Source organism: Pollicipes pollicipes, unplaced genomic scaffold (genome assembly GCF_011947565.3).
Source record: "Pollicipes pollicipes isolate AB1234 unplaced genomic scaffold, Ppol_2.1 Scaffold_3087;HRSCAF=3621_pilon_pilon_pilon, whole genome shotgun sequence".
In the NCBI taxonomy this organism is placed as follows: Eukaryota; Metazoa; Arthropoda; class Thecostraca; order Pollicipedomorpha; family Pollicipedidae; genus Pollicipes; species Pollicipes pollicipes.
Genome location: NW_023596225.1, coordinates 42,606,336 through 42,631,548, shown reverse-complemented (window position 1 = coordinate 42,631,548; position 25,213 = coordinate 42,606,336). Strand labels below are relative to the sequence as shown.

Below are 25,213 nucleotides of genomic sequence, written 5' to 3'. Positions count from 1 at the left end.
TTCAGTTTCTGCTTGAGGAGTGGAGTGTTCTTTATGCTGCAAACAACATCGACTCAAAATGGCAGGAGTGGTCCACCAGCGGCTAAAACAAGGTCGTAAAACAAGTCTTAAAACAAGGTAGTCGACACCCATTGTCCTTTCATCACCAGACCCGTCGAAGCTGAGCCCGTGGATTCGCAATAAACCTGGCCTGCGAGCTGCGGCACTCCGAAGAGACTGGGCGCGGGGTAGGGCTGGCCGGTCCGGGTCACCAGCAGACCAGGAAACCTACCACGACCTGTGGCTCTGCTCGGGCCAGTAACTGACAGCACGGGGGCACATTTAAACGCATTCCTGGAGGGGCGATAATAATTAGGTATTCTAAGGAACATTTCGACTACCGGGCCATTTTGCGCTCTCACATTCGTGGAGGATTCGAACAGAACATGGCCTTACAGGATAAACAGTAATGCGGTTAAACGGTCAGGCAGGTCAACCATTAGGGCACCTGCTACAGAAAAAGTTGTCAGCATGCTCAGCACACCGCAAGCCGTCAAATAGGAATCAGCCAGTCTTTGCTGACGAGTAAAGCCCTCAATTCTCGATCACTGCAAGCCGCATAGGCGCCACCGTGCGTCAGCACCCCGAACTACGCGCCTGCAGCGCCGCCGCCACCCAGCCGCCGCCACCCCGTGCGACGGGGTGCGGCGATGACTGCAGCTTGCAACGCTGCCCACGCTCCTCCATTGGACCTGTGATGTGGTCAGAGCAGGGCCGGCAGCGATGACGGTGTGCCATTACACCTGTAATTTTCTCCGTCATTGGAACCCATAGCCATCTCTTGCGCGTCATCAATTGTTGTTTTGTTTCTGGAACCGGGTCTGGTGGCTTAGCAACGACCATGGTCGTACCTGTTCGGAAAAGGGACCCACTGATAATCCGCGTAGCTGCAGGTCCATGCCTCATATGAGCGGTGAGTCAAAACTGCGCGAAAGTTGGCACGTGCCAGCTCTTATCTTGTGGGTCAGCAGTCATCTCTTGACTGACTGTTGTTACTGACTGACTGATGTTAAAGTCAGAATTATTCCTCCAGAGCCTTGGCTTGATGATGTCTTACCCATCTCCATGCTGGGTGATAAGTTTTTGAGACCGTTTACATCGTCCTCAACAGCAGCTATTTCTGGATCACCCGTCGTAACTCGTGAAGTTCCGAGGACATGGGAAGCTTTACTTAGCCTTCGGAAGTAGGCCATCAGCGCAGCTTCCCTGCGTTTTAACCATGGGGAGCTTCCGATCACCGCACGTGCTTTCACGGCCCACTACCACGGCCCGGTCGGGGCTCAGTATTGCCCCGACTGGCGGCCGCTCGGCCGGCTGGTGCTTTGTTGATGGGGAATGAGCACGGTCAGGTCACGAGCCGGCGGCGGTCAGCAGCACACGTGGTACCGAGCAGGGCGCAGAGGAGGCGCAGCCTTCAGGCGGGACAATGTGCGTACGCGTCACGCCTTGGATCGCGGGCACCGGGTGACGGGTCTGAGCAAACAGGGGTCAGATCAGATCAGTAGGGGCCAGAACAGGTCAAGGGGGTCAGAACGGGCCAACAGTGGGCAGAACAGGTTGACGGGGTAGCATAGGTTAATAGGGGGAGAACAGATCAACAGGGGACAGAAAAGGTAAGCGGGAGGCAGACAGAGCAGAACGGAGCTGACGGGTGACCTCGCAGATTCAGTGCGCCGTCCGGTCTAGGGTGCATCGGCTCCCTTGCGTTGAGTTTGTGCTAAATTCACGCGCCATGCGTGATTCCATCCAGCATGTATTGACATTGTATGAATCTGGACGGAACAATGCCTTGGGAAGTATTTGTTATTTTATGACCTGCCTGCAGTTCCTTTGTACATGAGCTTACCGTATTGTTGACGAATAGTAGCTTCTCTGCAAGCCGGATCCTGAGAAAGAAGCCGGAGATAGGAAGAACTTCCCCCAACAAAGTGTGTCAAAGACGGAACTAAAGTAAATCGTTAATGTCGCTTTGACGTGGCGCATTGTCGCCGTCGACTTAGCACTTCATCCCAGGTTGGCTTCTATGCTCACAAGTCATTTCAGTAGCGATCTGTTACTGGTATCGACTTCTGCCCACTGTGTTTGCTTTAAATTCCGCGGTAGCTACGTCAGCCAGGGGTTTGCCGTGATGGTGTGACTTAGGAAGTCAACACCAAATGACCTGTGGCCACTGCGCGGGGATGACAGATTCTGATTCATACCATGAATCTTGTTTGACGTCGACTGTCAAAGCCAGCTCAGTAGGCTCAGAGGCCTCGTGGATCTCAGGTTTTCGCAAATCCGTTGCACTTTTATCTTCGGGTGAGGGACTGAGAAACTGTTACGTTACCCTACAGCTGAGAAGACTGACGTTGGCTTCCTCTTCCTTGTATTCCTGTCGTAAAGCGACCCCCTAATCGTTCGGGAAAGCTTCCACTTCCACCCACGGGAATAGACATGCCGGTCATGCCCCCAAAGCTCTGCACATTTGGGAGCGCCCCGGAAGATGGGTTCCGCCCGGCAGACCGGTTAGCGTGGCCGGGCTGTCCTGCCACGCGCGTGCTCGTGACGCAGCACGCCAGGAAATCCCGGGCGGTGAGCGGCCGGGCTGCAGGCACCGGGGGCGCCGGCTCGTATATACAGGCGGCACCGGGCAGCCGGGAGCAGTATCAGCTCTGCGGCCGCCCAGTCACAGAGTCGTCGCTGGTCCGCTTAGCCAAAAGGCGCAGAAGTCCACAACCGTTGGAGAGATGAAGCTGATCCAGACGCTGCTGCTGGCGCTTTGCGCGGCCGCGGCCGCCGCCGACCTCTGCGGCTGTCAGCCGACATTCGCCTGCGGTCTTCCCTACCTGCGCCAGTCGGGCCGCCCCATCAGGTGTCGCCTGAGCAGCGGCCATCTCGGCGTCTGCTGCCGGGGCCAGGTCGCACCGCCACCGCCCCCGCCTCCGCGGTTCCCGGTCAGGCCCGTCCTCGGCTTCCGTGGCGAGGGGCTGCCGGGTGCGCCGCCGACCGTCGCGGCATCGCCCGTCGCGCCACCGACCTCCGCGACCTCGCCGACTGCGCCGCCGACCTCCGCGACCTCGCCGACTGCGCCGCCGAGCGCTGCGACCTCGCCGACTGTGCCGCCGAGCGCTGCGACCTCGCCGACTGCGCCGTCGAGCGCTGCGACCTCGCCGACTGCGCTGCCGAGCGCTGCGACCTCGCCGACCTCGCCGCCGGGCGCTGCGACCTCGCCCGCCGCTCCACCGAGCGCCGCTGCGCAGCCGGCTCAGTTCGTGCCGTCGGCGCCGTCCCAGACGCCCAACGACCTGCTTGGTCTGCAGGGTCGGCCCAACCTGGGCGCGCGCTTTGGCGGCCGTGACCTGCAGGAGGAGGGCAGGCAAGCGCTGCTGAGCCTGCAGGCGCTGGCCGCGAGGCAGGCGCCACCCGCCCCCGTCGCCTCCCTGGCTGGCCGCCGCGGAGGGTTCCTGTTCAACTGAGTCGACGCCCGAGTGTCTGGCGGCACCACCAGGCCACAGGAGCAGCTGGGCCTCGGCTGACCTATGACGGGTGCCATGGAGACGTGGGGACAAAGGCACTGTTGAAGATGTCGTCATGACGAACGGCTGACAGTAGCGCATCGCTGCAGATACCAAAGAAGCCAGTCATCGAAGCGCGTCGTGTGTATTGGGCAAAGCCCGCTGTCACCCATTGTAATGTGTAACGTTGTAACCGTGTGTGATGCCATTGGAGAATCGCGCTTATCCTGCCATGCAAGAGAAAGAATAGACCTGTTCCTCGAAAAGGTTGATTGTTCAGTTTTGCTCCACAGCTGCCATGAGAATTGATGGCAAAATTTATGCGCTCTTATGGTAAGAACACAGCCAAGGGTTGAAGGAAAAGGGCTGTTTTCCCCTATAAGCGCCGGAAAGACGGATGTGTTTATGTTGTATGTATATCATCCTGAGAAATCGAGATCCAGAAGCGTCTGGGGCCCCTGGATCGGCCGGGAGCAGGATATGTCGTCAGCAAGTTTTACCGTTCGTAAATGTGGCAACCGGTGTGGTGCGACAAGGACGCCTCAAAATTATATCCCTGGTGTGTCAGATAAATAATCAGCTGTTGACTGGACGCGGGATGACATGACAGGGGAGGGGGGAGGGTAGGCAGGAAATGTCAGGTAAAACTACATGGATTTTCCTTTCTCACAGCGCTTAATATTTTTTAAAGCGTCAAGTACTTGACTTAAGATTATGTTAATGTTATATTCTACCCCTACTGCATGCTCGAAATTGTGATTTCTTGCCATTCAGCGAGGCAAACTGAAACGACTCTGCAGGTGTTCCAAGATACTGAAATACCTGAAAATGCATAGGTAGCTTCCTGTGGCACCACATCACATTGACCATGCGTATCAGTATTGGCGCCTTCCGACTATTACCCACTCAGCGCGGTCGCTCTGCATAGCATCTGCCGGTCTATCCTGGCTCACAAGTAACTTAACCAGCGCTTATAGCCAGTGCTTGTCTGAGGTCATAAAAATGTCTAGCTAACAACTGGTCGCTAAAACTTCTCTCAACTCAACTTCAACCTAACTTGCCTCGGTGCAAAACTGATACTGTAGCTCATGATTATGAATGACATAATTATCAAAAGTTTCGTTATGTTTTAAAATGTGGTCAAAAGCAAGGCAGATGTGTCACCTTTAAGGTTTCCACAGCGTTCGTATGCCGGTATGCGTGCAATAAGCAGTTTCAGCAGAAGATCTTTCATCAGCAGTCGCCAACCAAGTGGTATAGCATAAGTTCAAGAACTTTCGCCCCGTCGCGCCGAGGGATTCCCAGGGTTCGAGTCCCTGAGAAGGCCAACTGTTGTGGCCTACCACTGTATCTAGCGCCGAGGGATTCCCAGGGTTCGAGTCCCTGAGAAGGCCAACTGTTGTGGCCTACCACTGTATCTAGCGGTAGGCCTCCTTGTTTACGACTTGTGTTGACTTATGATGGGTGTGTAGCGCCATCTGCAGCGCTGATCTCGACTATAGCCTAAACAAGTGCGAAGTGGTAACAAGTTTGCTGGCACGACTCGGTCGGAAATTTCCGAGTTAAGCGTGCTCGGAACATCTCTATGTAAGATTCGTAGAACGACTGCACGCCGGCCGTGATGCAAATCTGGACCCGCATTGCAACTGGGTGATATTAATTTTACAGCAGAAACAAACCGGCATTGTCATTATATGAGTCATGATCTTACTTGGAAACTGGCGTGTTCAGGTGGTGACCAAACAGGGACGTGAGTTTTTCCTTTCTGCGGTAGGTGGCAGCGCCGCTATAAGCGGCCGCCCCATGCTGAGCTGAAATTCACTGCTGATTTCTAGCCTTGAGCAGCCGAAAAGCGATCGTGTTTATCAAAAGACATATCCAACGTCCCGTGTAGGTCGGATTGGTTGTGATTAGACATAAGATACCACAGCATCCACCTTCGAATGATACTTTGCTACAACGGAGTCAGCTAACGGCTAACGCTGCTACATTGTTGACAGGAGAGACAAATGGATAACATACAAATTGGAATCAGCGTAATGTATTTCTGTAGTCGTGTTGACTGCTATTTTGATCGCAGAGATTGCTCTTCTGGCCGATCCGTGGAATATCCGCGCTGGTTATGTTACTACACTATAGACAGTGATGCAGACCCTGACGTGATGAGTTTTTCGCTGGGACCACACTGAGCAGCCATCGGTACTTTTTGACCGCCGTAGCGTGACGGGACATCCGTCCACGTCTTCGGGAGAATTTAACCCCTTTACGACGTCGCAGAAGAAGAGAAACGATAAAAACAATCATTTCTTTCCCGAAGTAGGCTTGCCACTGCTCCACGCTTTGCCCATGTTAAGCTCCACTGAACGTATAAAGACTTATACATTCGTGGAAATACCGGACGAAGCAAACTACGGATGATGGGCTGATGCTCTTCCACAGGCCTCGGTATGCTGATAACGCCGCTGTTCATTGCTGTCCAGTTGGTGGCTGCTGGTCTGGCGACCTCAGGTAAGTGGAACAGTACTGAGTGCCGCACAGCCACGGCTAACGCCCGGTAGCGGGAAAACATGGCTTCTCGACTTGCTCGACATGCTCGCTGAGCACCGCCTTGTTTGTGAAACCTAGGCGCCCTGTAAATTTGGCTGGTTGTTCATTTTTGACGAGAGACGCTCCCAGAATGTCGTGACGGTCGACGGTCGCAGTGTGGCGTACGCGTTCTCCGTCTTCCGCCCGTCTCCGGAGACGTCCTCCGACGGGCGTCAAGTGTCGCTCGCCGAATGCTCTGCGTGCGCTGAGGGGGAGGGCTGAGGCTGACCTGCGTCACGTGCGCCGGGTCGTCGTGTAGGTCAGCGGGACTTTGCGGAGACTCGGGCGAGTGTGGCCGCTGGTATGGAAAACACCTGTAAATAACATGTTGGCAAAAACGTACATCATCTATGACATCTGCCTGCCTGCAGAAAGCAACCATGCCGTCACAATTAAATAGAGAAACCCATAGAAACGAGACCACGGCTTCCGCAGCTCCGTCACTACGGTGAAACGGTGTCTTCTCCCGAGAAGATAACGCGATCCTGTAGCCTTTGATGGCGCCCTGTACCCGCCAGTGATGTGCCGGTTCCACCTAATGGCCGGCCGCCTTGTCTCAGGTCCGAGGGAGAAGGTCGTGGATGCATCTGGTACCGCGAAGCTGAACTGTCCCCGTGGCAGGGAGGCGAGGAAGAGCATGCTGCTCGCGGAGTTCCGCTGGTACCGGAACGATCGACTGTTCATGACGAAGCGAGCCAGAAGTGACATGGCCGACTTCACGACCCGTGACCCGAGGATCTCCCTTCAGCGAGACAGGTGAATGTGTCTGCTGTTACCGGCGGCCGCTTCTTTAAACAGCGCCATGCGCTGATGTGGCTGGCCGTGCGAACGCTCTCCCCGGAGTCAAATTCATTGCAACTGACGATAACGATGACCTGCGTTCGATGTACTTCGCCTGAGTGTGTAGCGAACTGTAAGGTTGGCGAAATTGTGTCTGATTTCGCTTCAGCGGTATGAAAGGGAGTGTTTCGCGTTTGAAGATGCTGAAGCAAACATCAGACGTGATGAAACAAGCTCACTTATAGCTATTAGCATATTTTTTAAGTGGAAAAGACTGCTATAGATAGCACAATTCTCTGTTTACTAAATATGCTCCTCAATGCGTCATGGTTTAATTACGTCATCATGCCTTGCACAACATTGATTGAGAATCAGTTGACGGCTGTCTTAACGCCGATCTTGATCTAGATATTGACGATTGACGCCGATCTTGATTCACGACAATGTGGCAGTGCGCGTCAACCTGGACACGATGCCCGTGCGCACGAGATAATGTTCGGTGTCAGCTATTGTGGGGGTCAGGTTGGCAGACGGCGTGTCACACCTGTCGCTAGGCACGTTTTCAGCCCATTGGGTTGGCACGGGTCCTCTCGGCGGAAATGCGGCTTTAAATTATGGAGCACGCGGCCGTGTCTCCGTACCCGTAGGTCGGAACGACAAGAAATTGACGCGTACACAGTCGTTTTTCATAGATACCGAAACACGTAGGTTTGGTAGACAGTCGCATTTTGGATTGCGTGGTGCCGGCTTGCGGTTGCGCGTGTAATGTTACGCGCGTACAGGAGCGCTCGAGATGGGCTTGCCCGGTTTTACGATGTTTACGCTTTATTCGGTATCTCGGCGGCCAGAGCAGATGGAGGCATGATGCGAATTTCAAAGCATCGACTACATGACAGTTAGCAATTTCAGGGATAGGCACGTAAACATTAGAACGTTAGGGACATACGATATTGCTTTACAACGCGCTTCTGTTTTGCCCCCACTCCCACCCATTCGTGAAATCCTGCACACGCCCCTGGCGTAAACCATGTTACCGTGGCCATGCAAAACAAGGTGGTTGTTGTTTTGCGACACACGTCAGTTGTGCGTGAGTGCGTGAATTCCCCCTGTGCGTGAAATCCTGTGCATACCCCGAGCGTGGATCATTTTACCGTACAGAATGGAACGGCCCAATCATTGCGCTGTTTTGTGCCTGGCAGCCACAGAACTTTATCAGCTGCCAGAATATTAAATTAATATAATATAATATAAATATAATTTCTCGTCCAGAACACGTTTTTGAATAGGGACGGGAAGCGCGAGAGGTCAAGCACCAATTTCATAACACTTTTGCGTAGTTTACCCCATTTTGCTGCAGAGCAGACTTGACTGACTGAGTTTGTCCCCCACCTTGCACGCATCTCTACAGTACATCACTGCAACGTCCTCCGGGTGCCGCCTGGTTTCGCGTCGACCAAGGATCGCAAGTGTCCCGAAATTGTACACATAATTGCAAAATATGACGTCTGCGTCTACAAAAAGCGCAAAAGGAGCGTATACATGCAGAACAATAAGTTATTCCACGTATTTCGTAGCTTTCGGACCGCTTTGGGAGGCACTCCTCGCTTACCGCCACTTTTTCAGCTCCCCGTTTGATCAGCAGGGGAAACATGTAATCTGTGTGTCGCGAAGCAGCTGATGGCCACGGGTCGGAAACACCGATGCGGACGGGGGACGCCGCTGTGACTGAGGACGTACTCATCGGCTCCTGTCCCGGACTGGTGGTCCAGAGCGTACCGGCCGACTCCTCTCCCGACGATGATGATACGGGACGTACTGACCGGCTCCTCTCCCGGGGCTGATGATCCGGGACATGCTGACCGGCTCCTCTCTCCAGCCTGATGATCCGGGACGTGCTGACCGGCTCCCTCTCCCCAAACTGGTGATCAGGAACGTGCTCGCCGGCTCCTCTCCACAACCTGATGGTCCGGGACGTACTGACCGGCCCATCTCCCGGGCCTGATGATCCGGGACGAACTGACCGGCTCCTCTCTCTAGCCTAATGATCCGGGACGTACTGACCGGCTCCCTCTCCCCAAACTGGTAATCAGGGACGTGCTCGCCGGCTCCTCTCCCCAATTTGATGGTCCGGGACGTACTGACCGGCTCCTCTCTCCAGGCTGATGATCCGGGACGCCCTGACAGGCCTTTCTCTCCAGGCTGGTGATCCGGAACGCACGTCCGTCGGACGCCGGCACCTACGGCTGCCACGTGATCTGGCCGTTGCCGGAGCGGTGGCACAACTACAGCCTCCAGATCACCGGAGCCGACTATGACGACGGCTACAGAGACGACTACGGCGACGGCTACTGGGACTACTACGACGCCGACTACGCCAGCTATGACTACTACCCTGACGACGAGCCGGTCGAGCGGGACGGCAACAGCACGGAGAAAATCGCGGAGCTCTGCACTGCCTTCGAGCCTGGTGCGACGCCTGGGACGAACGGCTCGTTGGGGCCGCGTGCGCCCCATTTCGACGAGACAGCCCGGCTGCGCCGGCTGGAGGTGGTGCTCGCCGGCAGCCCAGTCACCTTCCGCTGTCCGGTCAGAGGTCAGGCCCGTCTCGGCGCGCTGGGGAGGCGCGCGGACGTGCTGCAGCGTCGGGGCGGAGGAAAGACGGGGGAGGGGGGGGGGGGGGGGATAGCGGTACCCGCTTAGAATTTAGGAGCCATGCGAAGCTGTTAGTGGTTCAGCATGGCTTGTATCCTGTTCGTTCTGAAAAAGCTTCTCTGTCATGGCAGGTCCGGTCCGTGGCATTAATCGCCCGAGTTCATCTCACCTTACCTTACGTTAGATGGAGTTCCTCACCTTCACCTTACCTTGCACCCCTCCACCTCCCGCAGGTTGCCCGCCGCCACGCCTCCACTGGCTGTATCAGGGCCAGCCGGTGCTGAAAGTGCCGCACGTAGCCCGCGTCGCCACGTTCGGCGGCACCTGGCTCCGCCTGTCCATGGTCGGCCTCTTCCAGGAGGGCAGCTACACCTGCGTGGCCGAGAACACACTGGGGAGCGTGCGCCACGTCGTGGAGCTCGTGACCACTGGTCAGTGGCAGCCGGCGAGCTGGTGCGGCTCCCAGCCGAGCCAGCTCGAACGCGTGTTCAGAGCTTGTCGTGGCTGGCACCGCCTGTGGAGGGCACGTGGGTGTGTTGTTGGCGAGGTGGGACCGTGAGCAGCGTGACAGTTGACGATGACGACGGTCTGGCCTCTCCAGATGACGGTCTGGCCTCTCCGATCCCGTTTCTCTCTGAGTCCTGACCCTGACATGTGACCGTGTTCCCGTTTAGACGCCGCACTGCCGCTCATGCTTAGCTCCGGACCGACCCGTACCGGTTTGTTCCAGCCGACGGCCTGTACAAGGACCCGTTGATCGAGCCGGGGTACCCGCGTAACGTGACGGCGCTGGCCGGCTCCAACGCGACGTTCGAGTGCCCCGGCTCCTGGGACTTCGACATGGACCTCTTCTGGATGTTCACGCGCTCGGACATCGTGGAGGTGCACAACATATCTGACTTGAGCTCCTTCAACCGGTTCGCGATCAGCGCCTACGAGGTACGGCTTGGCCGAGGCCGATACGGGCGCAGGGGCGGATGGATCCGCAGCAGGCGTACAGCATACCTGGAAAGAGCTGGAACAGTGGGGTGAGAGGGTAGGCTAGCCGCGCTTGCGAGTGTCCGGCGTGAGGCGTCACTCCGGTATGCTTCGCTGGAGTCAGTAGCACAATGCGTCCCCGTCACCGTTCCCGACCGACCACCCCGCTGTGCACGGTTGGCCACGAGCGGCCACTGGGCCCCGTCGCCAGATCAGCGGGGCTCCGCGGAGCCGCGGCCGCCGCCAGCCCGGCGCCCAGCCCGGAGCGGCCGGGAGTGGCGTGGCAGTGACCGGCGCGCCGCGCCGCCCGTGCCGCAGCAACGCTACGACATCAGCGGCCAGCAGCGGCTGGTGGTGCGGGGCGTCAGCGGCAACGACAGCGGCTTCTACACCTGCCTCATGTACAACCACATCGGCTTCGACGTAGCGAGCGCCCACCTGCGCGTGGTTGAAGGTGAGGAACGAGACGGACCGGCCGCGTGACGCGCACGGCTGGCCGGGGCCCGAGTGTCGTTCAGAGCAGCGGCAAGGTCCTCGGGGAGGTAGGTTCGGGAGAGATGAGGTCGGTGGGTCAGCATTCCGTGGTTAGGGAGTTCTGTCAATATGTCCGCTACAAAGCGGGGCTTGATTGAAGTGCGTTTGCTTGTGAGGCTGTAACTGATTGCGTGTTCGGTGGCTGTTGGATCGTCTGAAGGTATCGGTAACCGTGCAGCCTGGACGAGGATTATGACCCACGCTTCAGCCGAAATGAAGGTGCCGACCGCAAGCGCTAAGAGGTCAAACAGTTTTGGTTGAGGACGTTTACCGTTATCGCATGCTAAAGTAAATCTTGCTCGTCTGGTTTGGAGCAGTTCTGAAATGTCGAATGGCAAGCAATGCCTGCTGGGTCCGTTTTTGTCGAGCACTTTCAAATCACTCAGACGTATGAACAGTGTACTGTTAGAATACTAAGTGGGTTATAGAGTTACCGTTTAGGGTCGGAACTTGATGTCTCAAGGTGTCGTCGGTGAGTTTAGAACTTACCGGCCTGTGTAAAAAAGACGGCGTGCCAGGTCATGTGTTGGTACCAATGTCCTACCACGGGCGTTTCGGCGTCACCGGTCTGAGAGCGGGCGCTGCGCGCGCGTATTTCCCAGAGGTGCCGCGGGCGGCGCTGCCCGTGCGGCCTGCCAACGCCAGCGCGCTGCTTGGCTCGCGCGTGACGCTTGAGTGTCCAGCTGCGGCTACCGCCACCAGCGGCGAGGTCATCTGGCTGCGCTCCGAGACTGGCGCGGTCCAGCTGACGACGCCGCGGCAGCTGGAGCAGGCCAGGCGGTGCGCCCTGCCCCGCTCAGAGGTGAGACTGGCGTGGTCCAGCTGACGACGCCGCGGCAGCTGGAGCAGGCCAGGCGGCGTGCCCTGCCCGCTCAGAGGTGAACATTCAGCTCTGATCATCGCGCTCTGGGTTAGGCTGGGGTGTGCGCTCCACGTCCGAACTGGCGGTGCTTTGTAGCCTCTCGTGCCAGCTAGCGTCTCCCGCGTCGTGCTTCAGTCTCACTGACATCGGAATCATCGTGTTGGGTTGGACAAACCGCGAGCTTTGTTGCTCGCTTATGGCGATTATGTTTGTGGCGAAAAGCGGAAACTGGGTGCGAAAGCTGTGAATGAAGTGCAATAGCACTTAATATTGGTGTCATAGCTCGCACACCCTCATTCATGGTTTTGGACACTGCCGTGGTTGTTGCTGCAGGTTGACGGCAGTCGTTTCAACACGTCCTCGCCGCCCCGTCTGATCATCACGAACGTGGCGGCCAACGACTCGGGGTACTACGTCTGCGTCGTCCACACTGCCTGGGACGTCTCATACGCCTCGGCCTATGTCGCAGTGGTGGAAGGTAAGACATGCTCGTGTCGTCCACGGTGCCCGGTACGCCTCGCACGCCTCGATGTGCGTCACAAAAGCCAAGCCGTCACAACAGCCAAGGCTGCGTCTTCCGCTAAACTGTCGTTTTTTCTTGCACTACAGCACTCGCGAATGTGGTGCGATAGCTCGTACACAGTTCGAGTCTTGGAGGGCGCGGGGAGAGCGTTCAGTGGCGTCCCTGGTTTGGTGACGTGTCCTAGCCCGGCGCCCTCGCTCTCGTCGGCACCATGTCTTGGAGGGCGCGGGGAGAGCGTCCAGTGGCGCCTCCGGTTTTGGTGACGTGTCCTAGCCCGGCGCCCTCGCTCTCGTCGGCACCATGTCGAACGCCAACCCGCTCGGTGACGCTGCAGGTCCGGGCGGACTGCCGGCGCTGGCTCGCTGGGCATTGTGGCTGGTGTCGGCGGCGATCGCCGCCATCGCCGCCTGCACGCTGCTCTCTGTGGCGCTCTGGTACGGCCGCCGCCGGGACAAGCGGCGCATCCGCACCCTGACCAAGCGCGTGGTGATCGAGGCGTCGCCGGAGGAGTTCGCCGCGCCCCTGGTGCGCGTCGAGCCGTGCAGGTATGTGGCGCGCGCTCTGGGATGATGCCTGTGTGGGCGGCGCGGGCTCCCGGCAGAGACGCGCCGCCAGCGTGCAGGTTATGGTCCGTCGCCATTCGCGTCATCCCGGGGTGTACTGTGGCTGTGGTGTGCTGTGTGCCGCGGTGACCGAGTGGCTACTCTGGGATGGTGCCGCGCTTGTTGTCGGACGCGTTGTGCTATCTGACCGTGATGACTGATGTCAGCTGGAACAGTCCGGTTTGTGTTCTGCCTCCGATGTCGCTGTCCCGCAGCGTGAGCGCTTACGTGGCCGAGTAGCCGGATACACCCTGTCGCGATCCAGCACCGCGTGTCCCAGCCGTGAGGCGTGGCTGGGGAGAGCGCGTGCTGCGCGTCGCGCGTGGCCGAGCCGACGGCGGCGTCTCCCCGTCAGGGTGTCGGAGGGCAGCGCGGCGCCGCCCGCCTACCTGCTGCCACTGGACCCGGCCTGGGAGGTAGCGCGCCATCGGCTCGAGCTGGCCGACGGTCTGGGCGAGGGCTGCTTCGGCCGCGTGGTACGCGCCCGCCTGCGGCCGGCCGGCCAGCAAACGCACCCCGTCCGCATCGTCGCCGTCAAGATGCTGAAAGGTCAGCGGGGTCGGCGGGGCAGGCCTGGGAGACAGCCGGAACTTGTGCGGGTGCTGGGGTAGTGATGCTTTCGGTTGTTTGACGGTGCTTGTGAAACCGGCCGTCGTCGCCTTTTTGTCATGTCGATTGTGGCGGAGATCGAAACGGGGCTGGTGGTGAGTTTCGAACCCACCACTTCACGATGCCAGGGCAAGCGCCGTCCTGGGTTTCAACGTCCCCTGGGTGAGCTATAGTTCACGGGCCAGCCCGGCACCGGCATCACGAGACGACGAGCGCAGCCGGCGCTCGCGTGCAGATAGTCGCTGCGTTGTTAGCCCGAGTCACTGCGGTTCTGCGGTCTCTGGGAACTGTCCGCCGGCCGGTCCGGGCGGTGCGGTTTGTGATAGTGCGCCGGCACGCTGCGGGAGTGAGTAACAACTGGGAGGTGTCGCGGTGTAGTGTCATCCGGTGCCTGGTGCGGCGCGCCAGCCGCTAAACCGCCATCGACAGGAACAACTGACCGTCTCCGCAGCCGCGAAAGCTGACTGATCTGAGGCTGCGGGCAGCGGCGGCCGGTGAGGGCTGCTCGCTTGGGTGGAGGCTGTCGGCTACATTCGTGTTCTGACGGCTGGCGGACCGGCGGTTCCCAGAGCACCACTGCGACGCGGACCTGATGGACCTGGTCTCCGAAATGGAGGTGATGAAGAAGATCGGACCGCATGTGAACGTCGTCAGCCTTATCGGCGCTTGCACGCGCGGCAGCTCGCTGATGGTCATCATGGAGTACGCCGAGCACGGTCAGCGCGGCGTCACCCTTCCGGGCGCTGCCCTCTCCCCCGCTGGAGACTGGTGGCACAGTGTACCTGGTTGGCGCAGCCAACAGATCACAGTCGTTGCAGGAAGGGGGGGGGGGGGGGTCTACGGTCCGCTGGGCGTGCCAGTTGCGGGCGGTATGTAAATGCGTGGATCGCAACACTGCGCGCACTGCAACACCTCGGGCTCCGGATGCGGGTTCCAAACCGCGCTGTCAGGGATCGCAACAGCGTCTTGGAAAGTCGTGAGAACACAAGCTAAATTTAACAGCAACGCTGAATTAGCTCATCTGGACGACATTGGGGCTCACAAGCTTCGGGAAACTGGCCAAGATTCATGTGTATGACACAATGTTGCAGCGATACATGCACCTGACGTGTCCTGCAGCTGGAGCCAGTCCTGTCCGTGCACGCCTTCTCGTCTCCCAGGAGGCGACAGATGCCGCGCCCGTTGGCTGACCCCCCTCCCCCCCCCCCCCAGGCAACCTCCTGACGTACCTGCGCGAGCGACGCGAGACGACAGAGTACGAGCGGCCGTTCGATGTCGAGCTGCCCTCTCTGTACGACCTGGTCAACTTCGCCTTCCAGGTGGCCCGCGGGATGGAGTACCTGGCCAGCCGGAAGGTACGTACCGCGGTCGCCTTAACGGAATGGGTCTGGCCGTTGTTGGACAGGTTTGGCTGGCTCGGTGTTGCATAGCTGAGATAGCTTCTTTGTCTCCGACTGCTGGATGCCAGTACGTACTTCCGCTGCTCCTCTGAGGCCGTTCGGTTCTGGTTATTTCTGGTTATTTCTTAAGCGTGCCCGATGCCCATGGCCCGCGTTGTGCAGTCTCGCCCCTCGTCGTAATTTCGGTTCGTCTGGTTCGTTCGTTCGTTGCCGCTCTGGTCTGCTCGGTGAGCCCGTGGGTCGCGGCTTCAGGTACGACACTACCATCTTACCCCACCCGTTACCCCACACCTTACCCCACACCTTACCCCACACCTTACCCCACACCTTACCCCGATCACCGATTAGTCGCTACTGAATATTCCTAGTGCAAAGACGATAAGCAAGACTGTTGGAAAGATGCGGGACTTTCCCCACCACTGCGGCCCACACTGTCCTATCATGACATGCCACCCTTCATTACACCGAGCGCTATGAAGACCCGCCGCCACCCAACGACAGGTGGCACTTGTCACCGCACCACGTCTTCCACCGCACCGCTTGCTACCGCACCACGTCTTCCATCGCACCGTTTGCCACCGCACCTCGTCTTCCACCGCACCGCTTGCCACCGCACCACGACTTACAACGCACCGCTTGTCACTGTACCACGTCTTCCACCGCACCGCTTGTCACTGTACCACGTCTCCCACCGCAACGCTTGCCACCGCGCGGTCGGGCGTCGCCGAGAGACACTGCATTGAGCGGGCACCTGCCGCCCCTCCGCCGCCAGTGTATCCACCGAGACCTGGCCGCCCGGAACGTGCTGGTCGGCGAGAACAAGACGCTGAAGATCGCTGACTTCGGCATGGCTAGGGACGTCAAGAGCAAGGACTACTACCGCAAAGTCACTGGCGGCCGGCTGCCGGTCAAGTGGATGGCCCCTGAGGCGTTGTTCGACCGTCTCTATACCACCGAGTCTGATGTGTACGTACGCTGGCGCTGGGGTCGTGTGTCTGTCACGTCACGCCGCGTCACGTGTGGCTCAAACGTGCGCTTGTGTGCCTACGATGGGTAGTGCAGACTGCTTGCCTGGAATTACGCCTCTTGTTACGCCTCTTGGGGACTCGTGGAATCCGTGAGCGGACATTTTAAAGATACCTCTACCAGGCACTACTGTTGACACCAGACTGCTCCCGGCCGGCAGCTGGTCGTTCGGCGTGCTGATGTGGGAGATCATGACGATGGGCGACGCGCCGTACCCGACCCTCAACAGCGTGGACGAGCTGGGCGACTGGCTGCGGCAGGGTCGGCGCATGGCCCGGCCGCCCGCCTGTCCCGTCGGCTTGTGAGTCCCACCGGAGTCTTCGCCGGTGCCGCCGCCGCCGGCTGGCCACATACCTTCGGTCGGGGAGAAATGGGTCGATGAGCTCGGCGGCTACAGGTGCACCGTAGAAAGGATAGATTTTGTCACTATGGTTTTGTGTTTTGTGAATATGCTTGTTTCAAGTCGCATTCTTCTGTGGCTAATAGCACCTGCAATATTTCACGATGCTATCATTGATCTCGATGTTTTTTTCGTGGCTGAACATGCTCGATCAAATACAGTTACTCTCGCTTTTTTGCAACGTTATCGTACCGGTGTAATGGCGCTGTAATATTCCCGGATGCGCGCGGCGTTTGCAACCATACAACCTCTCGCGCTTTTAAAGCTGGCCGGGTTCATTGCTCGGCGGCTGGGAGGAATGCAAGCCGATGTTTGTTGCCTGGGTTCCGGGAGGCCCACTACCCGGTGGCTGGTGTGACGCTCGGTGCTATGTCGACGGGGCCTGGTAAGTGCCCACCGCCCAGCACTGGCCGAGCACGGGACCGGGGCCCGACGAGCGGCGCGTATACGTTAATGCATCTCTCGCCGCGCCGTCTCTCGTCACGCCGCACCGGCCGGCCGCGTCGGCGGACCTGCCCGGAGCGGCGGTCCCGGCGCGGTCCGCCGCGGAGGCTGCGCAGCCCGAGACCCGAGGCCGGTCCGTGACGCGGCCGCGCCCCGCCGCAGGTACGACGTGATGCTGGACTGCTGGCGTCTGGAGCCGGCCCGGCGGCCCTCGTTCGGCCGCCTGGTGCAGCGGCTGGACGGGGTGCTGGTGACGCTGATGCTCATGGTACGGCCGCAGCGCGGCACCCTCCGCGCGGGTAGATGGGAGCTCACAGTGTTGGAGCTTGGTGAGACGGGTGTTGCCAGCCAGCCAGGTGGCGCCGGTGGCGCGGGCGGCGGCAGCAGCGTTGCTGAAGATCGTGATTCTGGCTGGGCTGCGGGCGATTGTCGGTAGCATGGAACGCCGTGGGGAGATTTAAGTTCGGAGGCAGGCTCTTACGAGGCACAGAGACGTCGCGTGCAGCGGGAGACGGAGGCGTAGCCAATGTCGCCGACCGCAGGTTCGCACCAGTGGGGTGGCTCGTGTCGCAGCAATACCCCCCGGCGCAGTGTCCGGGATGACGGCGGGAGTGACCTGTCCGGCTTCATCGGCCGTCTGCCTGCCGCCCCCAGGAGTACGTGGCGATGGCCTCGCCCCAGACCCACGTCGAGTACGCGAACGTGCCGCGGCCGGCGGGACCTTCCGCGTCGCCCTCCGCGCCGGCCTTGCCCTGACCACCGGGCACCTCAGACTGAAGGCGTCGAGCGAGCGGTCAGCGGGTCTGCAGGCAGCTGGACTCGTGCTCGTTTCGTCAGCGGACTGCCGTCACGTCCGTGTCCAATAAGTGCTCAGGTTTGTTTTTACCAGTGTTCCTCGCCGGGCTTTTAGTTGATGGTAACCCGGACCTTGGGTCGCCGGTGCGGCGCCTCGCTGGGGTGACCGTCGCCACAAGGACTGTGGCGTGGCATTTCTTCTTGGACTGAACAGAATGCAGCGCGGGTTCGCCTAAGCCGCTCGGCTCATGTTTAAGGCCGTATTTTTGTTTGTTTTTACAAGCGTTCTGCATCGAAGTTTGAGTTCCTCTTGGTCCAGGCGCTGGAGATCTCCGGTGTGGTGCCTCGCGAGGGTCACCTCCCGAGGGCTGGGGTGTAGTGTTTCTGCTTTGATTTAACGGATTAGCGGAAGCGCGGATTAGCGAATAGTACAGATTAGCGGATAGTACAAGTTAGCGGAACAGCTCGTCTTTCGCGTGAGGTTGTGCTTGTACAGTTCACACCACTTCGAAGTTTGTGAGCGCATTCCCATTGTGCGGGTGCATGTCACGCACCAAGCAAAGCGTTTCGAAGTTTGTGAGCGCACTCCTATTGTTCGGGCGCATGTGACATGCGAAGCCAGAGCATGATCCTGATAGCCCATTATGAAGGTCTTTTTATTTGAAATGTTTTCGTTGCGATTGTTTTGCGTAACGAAGCCAAGGTTGTCAAGTATAATGTTTATTTTACTACCAGCTCGTAACCTGGATGGTGTCTGGAGCGGTCTCAGAGTTTTAGTGGCATAGTTGCTTTGACGGGTTTCATCGGAGTAGAGACTCCCTACGTTACGATCATACCAAGGACTCAGGCACTTGTGGTGCAGCTGTGATTTTTCTGCTGTGATTTTTGCCGGCGGCGGAGTGTTTGGACTGGCGCACCTTGTGGTCGAAGAGACTCCGTAGTGAATATACATGTATTCACCTTCCAGTCATTTGAATATACAGTGAGCCATTGCATTGAGTAACTTGAGGCAGTGTCTTTCGCTGCGATGGAATGGAAAAAAGGAAGGATGAGAAAATATGGTAGATGCGGTCGGCGTGCCTCGACGCAGCGGACGCCGGTCCGGAAGCTGAATCGTGTGGCTAACCTCAGATGTGTGGGGAACCCCAAGCCCGGAGATGCCAGGCCGGCGCGGAGTGACCGCGAAGTTCGTTTTTGCATGTCATGCTTACTCCAGCATGCGCTTGCAAAATGTGCTCGTCATTTGGGCCGTTACGAGTGCAAGAAATACGCGTAAAGGCGGAAAATTAGAAGAAAAGTCCTTTGCGACCGCGGATTGCTTATAATTGCGTAATTGCAGCGTCTGGACGAATTGGACGCTTCTCACAACAGCATCTTTGAACCTCGTGGGGGGAAGTTTGACATTTTTAATAACATTTTTAAAATGAGGTTTGGAGTTTATTGCGCACATTTTAGTGGTTTAGTTTCGAAAACGCAAAAAATGCAAAAGTCCGATGGGTTAAAGCAAATAAGGAAACGATCAGCAGGAGAAAAGTCAAGCAATACAATTTTAAATTGGCAGAGCGTTAAAGGTAAAGAAAAATAAACAAATGTCACGACGATGGCAAGTAAAAAGGAGTCAAGCGGGGAGATACAAATTGAAATAGCAGGCTAAACGCGGCAGTCGATTAAGTGACCTGTCTGGATAATGCTCAGGGCAAAAGTTAAATGAAAAAGGAGTCCAAGGAACGCACGTTCAGAAGATCCAAGCAAAGCGTAAAAAGTCTACGAAAGCCACGGTGCTTTAAAATGCCTGACATGGTCCCCGTGTGTCAATCCTTGAGCTGAGCTAGGTAGTCCTTACCTGAGTTCAGGAGGCTCTGTTCTGCATGAAGGGTCCAATTTTATGGACCAGAACACCCTTATATGATCTAGCTACTTCCTGCTCTGGACAGGAGGTCCCGTTTTGTGTTCGGGGTTTGCCGGCTCAGGGGACCTTTTCATGAATCGGAGTACCCCTGTGCTCGGGGCAGGTACGCGTTGATTTAACACTGCCCATGTGTAAGACGCGGTGGCTCTGATACGCTGGGTACACGTGTCGGCGCGCTGGCTCCATCGTGCAGGGTGAGACAAGCGCTGAGGAGCCAGTTGGAGCGGGACATTCCTATCCGGCACACATGGTCCAGCAACTTCGCCAGCGTGACACCGGACATGGATAAACCGGTGACAAGACAGCGGACAAACGGTTCCCTGCGACCCGCACTCCTGCCTGGACGGACCAGGCCATGCCTTGTGCTTGGTCATCGTGCCACGACTCCGACGCGCACCGCCATCTGCCGGCGCATGCCTTCCGGCGGCCGCAGGACTGCCTCAGCTACGGGGTTTTCCCAGTGGACTGGCCGAGGCCGCAGGCGGCGCTGTTATCGCGCGGTCAGATGTCCGGGACCCAGGGGGCAGTCCGGGACCCAGGGGGCAGTACAGGACCCAGGGGGCAGTACAGGACCCAGGGGGCAGTCCAGGACCCAGGGGGCAGTCCGGGACCCAGGGTACAGTCCGGGACCCAGGGGCGAGGATTTTCGGGACGGAAGAGCGGACGCAGGTCTGCTATGGCACCACGGCCAGCTTATCGACTTGCAAACTGGTCTGCTCCCGTGACCGACGGACAAAAGACATAACAAAGGATGGCTTTGGAAAGCTGCGCTTGATGACCTGAGCTCAGTCGGGTGAGAGCGGCCACGAGCTCATTTCGGTGAGGGCAGTCATTAGCTCATTCCAGTGAGAGCAGCCATGAGCTCAGTCCGGTGAGAGCAGCCATTAAGTCAGGATAGTTCAGGTTCAGGATAAGTCAGGATAAGTCGGGATTTTCCATTTGAACGAACGGATCTTTGTCATTTTTTATTCTATGAAAACGCTCAAACTCGAACACGTTCTTATCGCGGGGTAAGACGTATAAGCCGGAAGCGATCTTATTTTACTTGCTCTATCGATCTTTAAAGCACTGATACGACGCTGATATATATTTTAAGGCATGGACGGAACCGACCAGTCTAATTTGTAGTCGGTGAACTCATATGACATGTCAAGGTCCGTAAGTTCGAGCTTTTGCTTCATGAAACTAGGCCCTGACAGGGGCAAATTTTTACTTTGGTTTTGGGGGACAAACCGTTCATGCAGTGTGTCATTTCAAACATCTAGTGGCTCACACCCACACCCGATATGCTGAATTATATATTCCGGGGTGGTGGCTTAGGCCCAGGTTGCTGTGTCGCGTGTTGAACAGCTCTGTGCGAAGAACAGGATATTCTGTGACAAGTAGGCTGGGTGTGATTACGAAGTTAACGTGTCACTAGGGGACCGTTTGACCAGGATCGGGACCGAGCTTGTTTGAACTCGGTCAGTATATTAACATCTGAGTCACTTCTCGAAAGGTCAGTGTGATAGCGGGTTAGCCATGTACCGGCAATGGACTACTCATATTAAACTCACAACCGTCGTAATCTGCGGGTGCGTGTTGACTGTGGACACAGTTAACTGCTCCAGCAGTAACAAAACGGGGAACCCGCGCAATTAATTGTTGCACGCACATAACAGCATACGCCTGGTCGTTTTGGGGGAGAGAAAATCATGGTTTCGATACTTTTGGGGGCATCGCCCCTTGGTCCCTGGATCCGCCCTTGGGCCATGATCACCGAATCACTAGCCGGCTAGTTGACGACCCGAAAACCCGCTATCGATTGTAACCGACGTCTATTATTCTGATTGCAAACAACCTTATAAGCCTTAACAACCTATATTGTGTTCATATCAGTAAATGAAAAACATAGAAGAACGCCAGAAGTTGAGGATGCAGATAATCCCGAATCGAGAATAGCTTGAACAAAAAGCTAGTGCGTATGTGTGCTGGGCGAGAGCTGGACGCGAGCGCCCGCTTGGAGCAAGAGGATCAGTGTGCGATGGGGAACGGTAGTATGGTGTGTGACGAACGGCAGAGCAGAGGAGGAACGCGTTCGCAAATGTGCACCAGTAGCCAGCATGGCTTTTTAACCAGCAGAGAGCTCTCCGGCATCCCGTTGATTCCTCCCACTGCCTAGACCCTGACATCGCCCTTGGTGGCAGGCATAAACGGTGATGGACCCGGCAGGCGATGCCAACGATTTTATCGCCACCACCGGTAGGCCGGCAAAGCCAAGGTATCGCGGTTTGCCGCGATGATGCTAGTTCCCGTCGAGGTACAAAATTATTAAAAAAATCGCAATCTCGGCAATGTTTTGGTATTTCATACATTTTAAAGTAACAATGATTATTCTAAGCCGTAGGAACCGATGTTTTCAACTAGCTAAGAAGTTAGGAGCGTAATACACAGTAATGTCTTTAACTTCTTGATAAACCTAGCATGACGCTTGTGCGGCGAAAGCTATGTTCATTCTCGTGCAAAGCAAGGCTATCTAACGGTGCAAAGTAGCGTGCGGCGAGGTGCGCAAAATTCCTTGACGTTTTCGCCGGCTTTTTTCTACACTACTGGAAAGATGTTCAAGGTATAATTTAATCTATTTCTGAGAAACACGATGATTTTATTCCCTTGTCAAATGAAGTGGTAGGACTGAACCGAAGGATATGATCAGTCAGATGTATGTTCTTCCAAGGGACTTCTCCGAGCTGCATCCGAAATGTCATGTCATTCAACCAAAGTTTAGTCATGTATGACACCATACATATGTATGGCAATGTGAATGCATGCTATGCAGGTAAATGGAAAATGATGGCTTGCAAGACTAGTAATGTAAAATGGAGTTTTCAAAGCAATGTTCCATGTCATGGTGCTTGGGGTTAGCGGACTTCATAAAAATGGTGCCTTGGAGTGTCAGCTAGTGTATTGGCTGGCCTGCCAGATTGCATGTTACATTGAAGAGGTCTAGGATGGCAGTGACATCCAGCAACAGTTCCATACATAGGCAAGGTAAATCTGTGAGTCACATGTCAGGGCAAGGCTGCTGCCGTTTGCAGCGGTGTAGGTATACATTGGTACCTAATATTAGAAAACATTATTGTACATCATTCATTGTATTTAAGGCAGAACATACAGTAAATAATCCTAAAACAGGTAGATTCATGCTCCTACCTTCAAATTTTAGTAACTATGATAGCAAAGTCCTGAGCACCACACACACCCCACCGCCTCGACGCCCTAGCTCTGTTTCTGTGGTACTGTTGCATAGTTATCATATTTCTGCTTATCAAGAACTAAAAATGTACTGCCAAGATAACAATAATAATGCAATGTAAAACATTTCTTATCATTTAATGTTTGCGACTCTCGGATGTTTGCTCTCATAGTTATTTAAGTTCCAAAGTAAGAGTTAAGATGACCTGTTTTGCAATTAATTATGACATGTTCTGCCTTAAAAATGACAATTGGTGTACAATGCCCTTTTTAACATGAGGTAGCCATGTATACCCTGACCTTTGCAGCACATATATGGCTGATATTTCAAGAAGTTATAGTGTTTCCAAGGCACTTTTGGGCCAGTCTGCAAAAATCATCCACTGTGCTAGATGCATACTTGACACAAGTCCGCTGGACCTCATGCTTGCATGTGCTGAATTGAGATCAGGACCCAATGTACTGAATTTCTTTATTGCCTCTGCTACAAAAATGTTGTTGGGTAGTTTTGTGTGGAATTTCTTTTGCAGCATCATAATTCCTTGAAATATTGGCTCTACTTGCCAATATTGTTTGCACTGTGCACCAAATTCTGAGTGATTTAAGTGTACATGTGCTGAAATATGGGCAGTCCTGCATGCGGTTGGTATAACCTGTATTTTGGCAGTCTGGCTTTAGGTAAAAATGCCTCAAAGCATGTTTTCAAGCAGTAATAACTAAGTTATTAGCTGAATAAATGTCCAAATAAAAATTGAGAAGCTCAGCACCAGTTAGCCTGGTCTGAGTTCCATGTACACATGCTCCAGCTTCAGCTCATTGCCATGTACTTGTAAGTGCAGTGGGTGGATTTTTGCAGACTGGCATACAGTTAATGTGCTCACCTCTGGATCATATGTGTCCTGCATGTGCTCACCTCTGGATCACATTTCAGAACAAAACAATCTTTATAAGACATCTTATATCATGCACACAACATCAATACTTGTAAACTGTGAGGTCTTATTATCAGAGCTTTCAAATGTAATGCATGTTTACAACCTTGATGCTGTGTTGTAAGTTTTGGACTCTGACCCATGGCATCCACTGCATTGAGATTTAGGGGTCAGGTTGAGCTACTTTGCTTGTAATCGATTTCTTGCACAGAAATAAACATTGTATGCCATTTTTAATCAATATTCTGCTGACATACCAGCTACTCAGAAAACCCAGAAGTGAACTCATGTTCACATTATCTTTATCCTTGATTTCTCAGGCATGCAGTCAGGAGGCAAGCTCTAACAAAGCAAACCCCTGAGAAATACCCACCTGTGCCCCTGGATAACAGTTATACTTGATTCATTGTACACCTGTGCAATATGGTTCCCTGTACAGGTACCAGGGAGATGTTTGCAGCATAGCAATGACCAACAGGCAATACTGGTGTCTGACCTTTCTGAAGCACCATGCAGTACCTATGCTCCCATTTTCCTCCATTAATAACACATCGTGGAATGCAGATGACTGTGATAATGCATACTAGGAACTAGGAAGAAGGTTCTATATGTGCTTGCATGCAACAGCAACTTGTGGCAAATGAATAGATGATTATGAGCAACAATGTTTCAGGGGGCAGGCTAAGCAAGTCTGACTGAAAATGTTGTTGATTCAGCAGCCTGGCCTGCCCAATTATGCCTTAGATAGGTTATACTTATGATGCCAGACCAGCATGCAATCAAAAAGTTTTTAGATGTAACTGTCACATACAGAATTAACAAATTATTTGTCATCTAATATGATGATTTATCTAAAAAACGGCTTTGGCACTGGCCTCCAACCACTGATAACTTGTGGCGCCAAACTGGCTGTAACGGCGCGGTGTGGTGAGCCTCAGCTGTCATCTGCCCGTCCTCTGCGGTGACAGGGCCTGGTCGGACTGGTGACGGGCGGCGCCTCGGGGCTGGGCAGGGCCACCGCCGAGCGGCTGGTCCGGGAGGGCAGCCGGGTGGTCATCTGCGACCTGCCCGCCTCGGCCGGCCAGGACGTGGCGTCGGCGCTCGGTGACAGCGCCCTCTTCGTGCCTACGGACGTGAGTCTACGGGCCTGTGGCGATGGTGCGCCGCCTCGCGGTGCGTGCCGTCAGGCGTTCGTCGTCAGGTGGTCGTGTCTCCGGCGCATCGAGGTCGTGATCGCCGTCGTCGGTAGTTCGTGGTCTTGTGCGTCCGTGACGGCTGTTTGCTTGTCGTAACCTGAAGCTGCAGAGTCGCGTCGCCATCGCCCGGCGCCAGGAAGTGCGGCGGTCTGGCGAGATGGTGGCTGTCGCTCATGATACAACCTGCACGTGGCTTAGAGGTCGTGCCTGGAGATTTT

The 25,213-nt window shown here is 55.9% G+C and overlaps 2 protein-coding genes across 3 annotated transcripts in view; both read left to right on the top strand.

The window, feature by feature from the left end:
• The window catches only part of LOC119089528 (fibroblast growth factor receptor 1), a 36,631-nt gene extending 17,921 nt beyond the window's left edge, over window positions 1–18,710 (top strand). For both annotated transcript variants that reach the window (XM_037212264.1, XM_037212265.1), the window contains 16 exons: window positions 5,976–6,044; window positions 6,683–6,878; window positions 9,101–9,495; window positions 9,788–9,985; window positions 10,285–10,493; window positions 10,851–10,986; window positions 11,669–11,868; window positions 12,262–12,406; window positions 12,786–12,996; window positions 13,409–13,602; window positions 14,232–14,378; window positions 14,875–15,017; window positions 15,835–16,028; window positions 16,249–16,389; window positions 17,095–17,200; window positions 17,587–18,710. In XM_037212264.1, the coding sequence (XP_037068159.1) occupies window positions 5,976–6,044; window positions 6,683–6,878; window positions 9,101–9,495; window positions 9,788–9,985; window positions 10,285–10,493; window positions 10,851–10,986; window positions 11,669–11,868; window positions 12,262–12,406; window positions 12,786–12,996; window positions 13,409–13,602; window positions 14,232–14,378; window positions 14,875–15,017; window positions 15,835–16,028; window positions 16,249–16,389; window positions 17,095–17,200; window positions 17,587–17,688 (2,786 nt within the window). In that variant the 3' untranslated portion in view covers window positions 17,689–18,710. The remainder of the gene's footprint in view (window positions 1–5,975; window positions 6,045–6,682; window positions 6,879–9,100; window positions 9,496–9,787; window positions 9,986–10,284; window positions 10,494–10,850; window positions 10,987–11,668; window positions 11,869–12,261; window positions 12,407–12,785; window positions 12,997–13,408; window positions 13,603–14,231; window positions 14,379–14,874; window positions 15,018–15,834; window positions 16,029–16,248; window positions 16,390–17,094; window positions 17,201–17,586) is intronic.
• Window positions 18,711–22,152: 3,442 nt separating this feature from the next.
• scu (hydroxysteroid 17-beta dehydrogenase 10) overlaps window positions 22,153–25,213 on the top strand; it is a 7,500-nt gene continuing 4,439 nt past the window's right edge. The window contains exons 1-2 of the mRNA XM_037212280.1: window positions 22,153–22,241; window positions 24,768–24,932. Coding sequence (XP_037068175.1) covers window positions 22,233–22,241; window positions 24,768–24,932 — 174 coding nt within the window. The 5' untranslated portion in view covers window positions 22,153–22,232. The remainder of the gene's footprint in view (window positions 22,242–24,767; window positions 24,933–25,213) is intronic.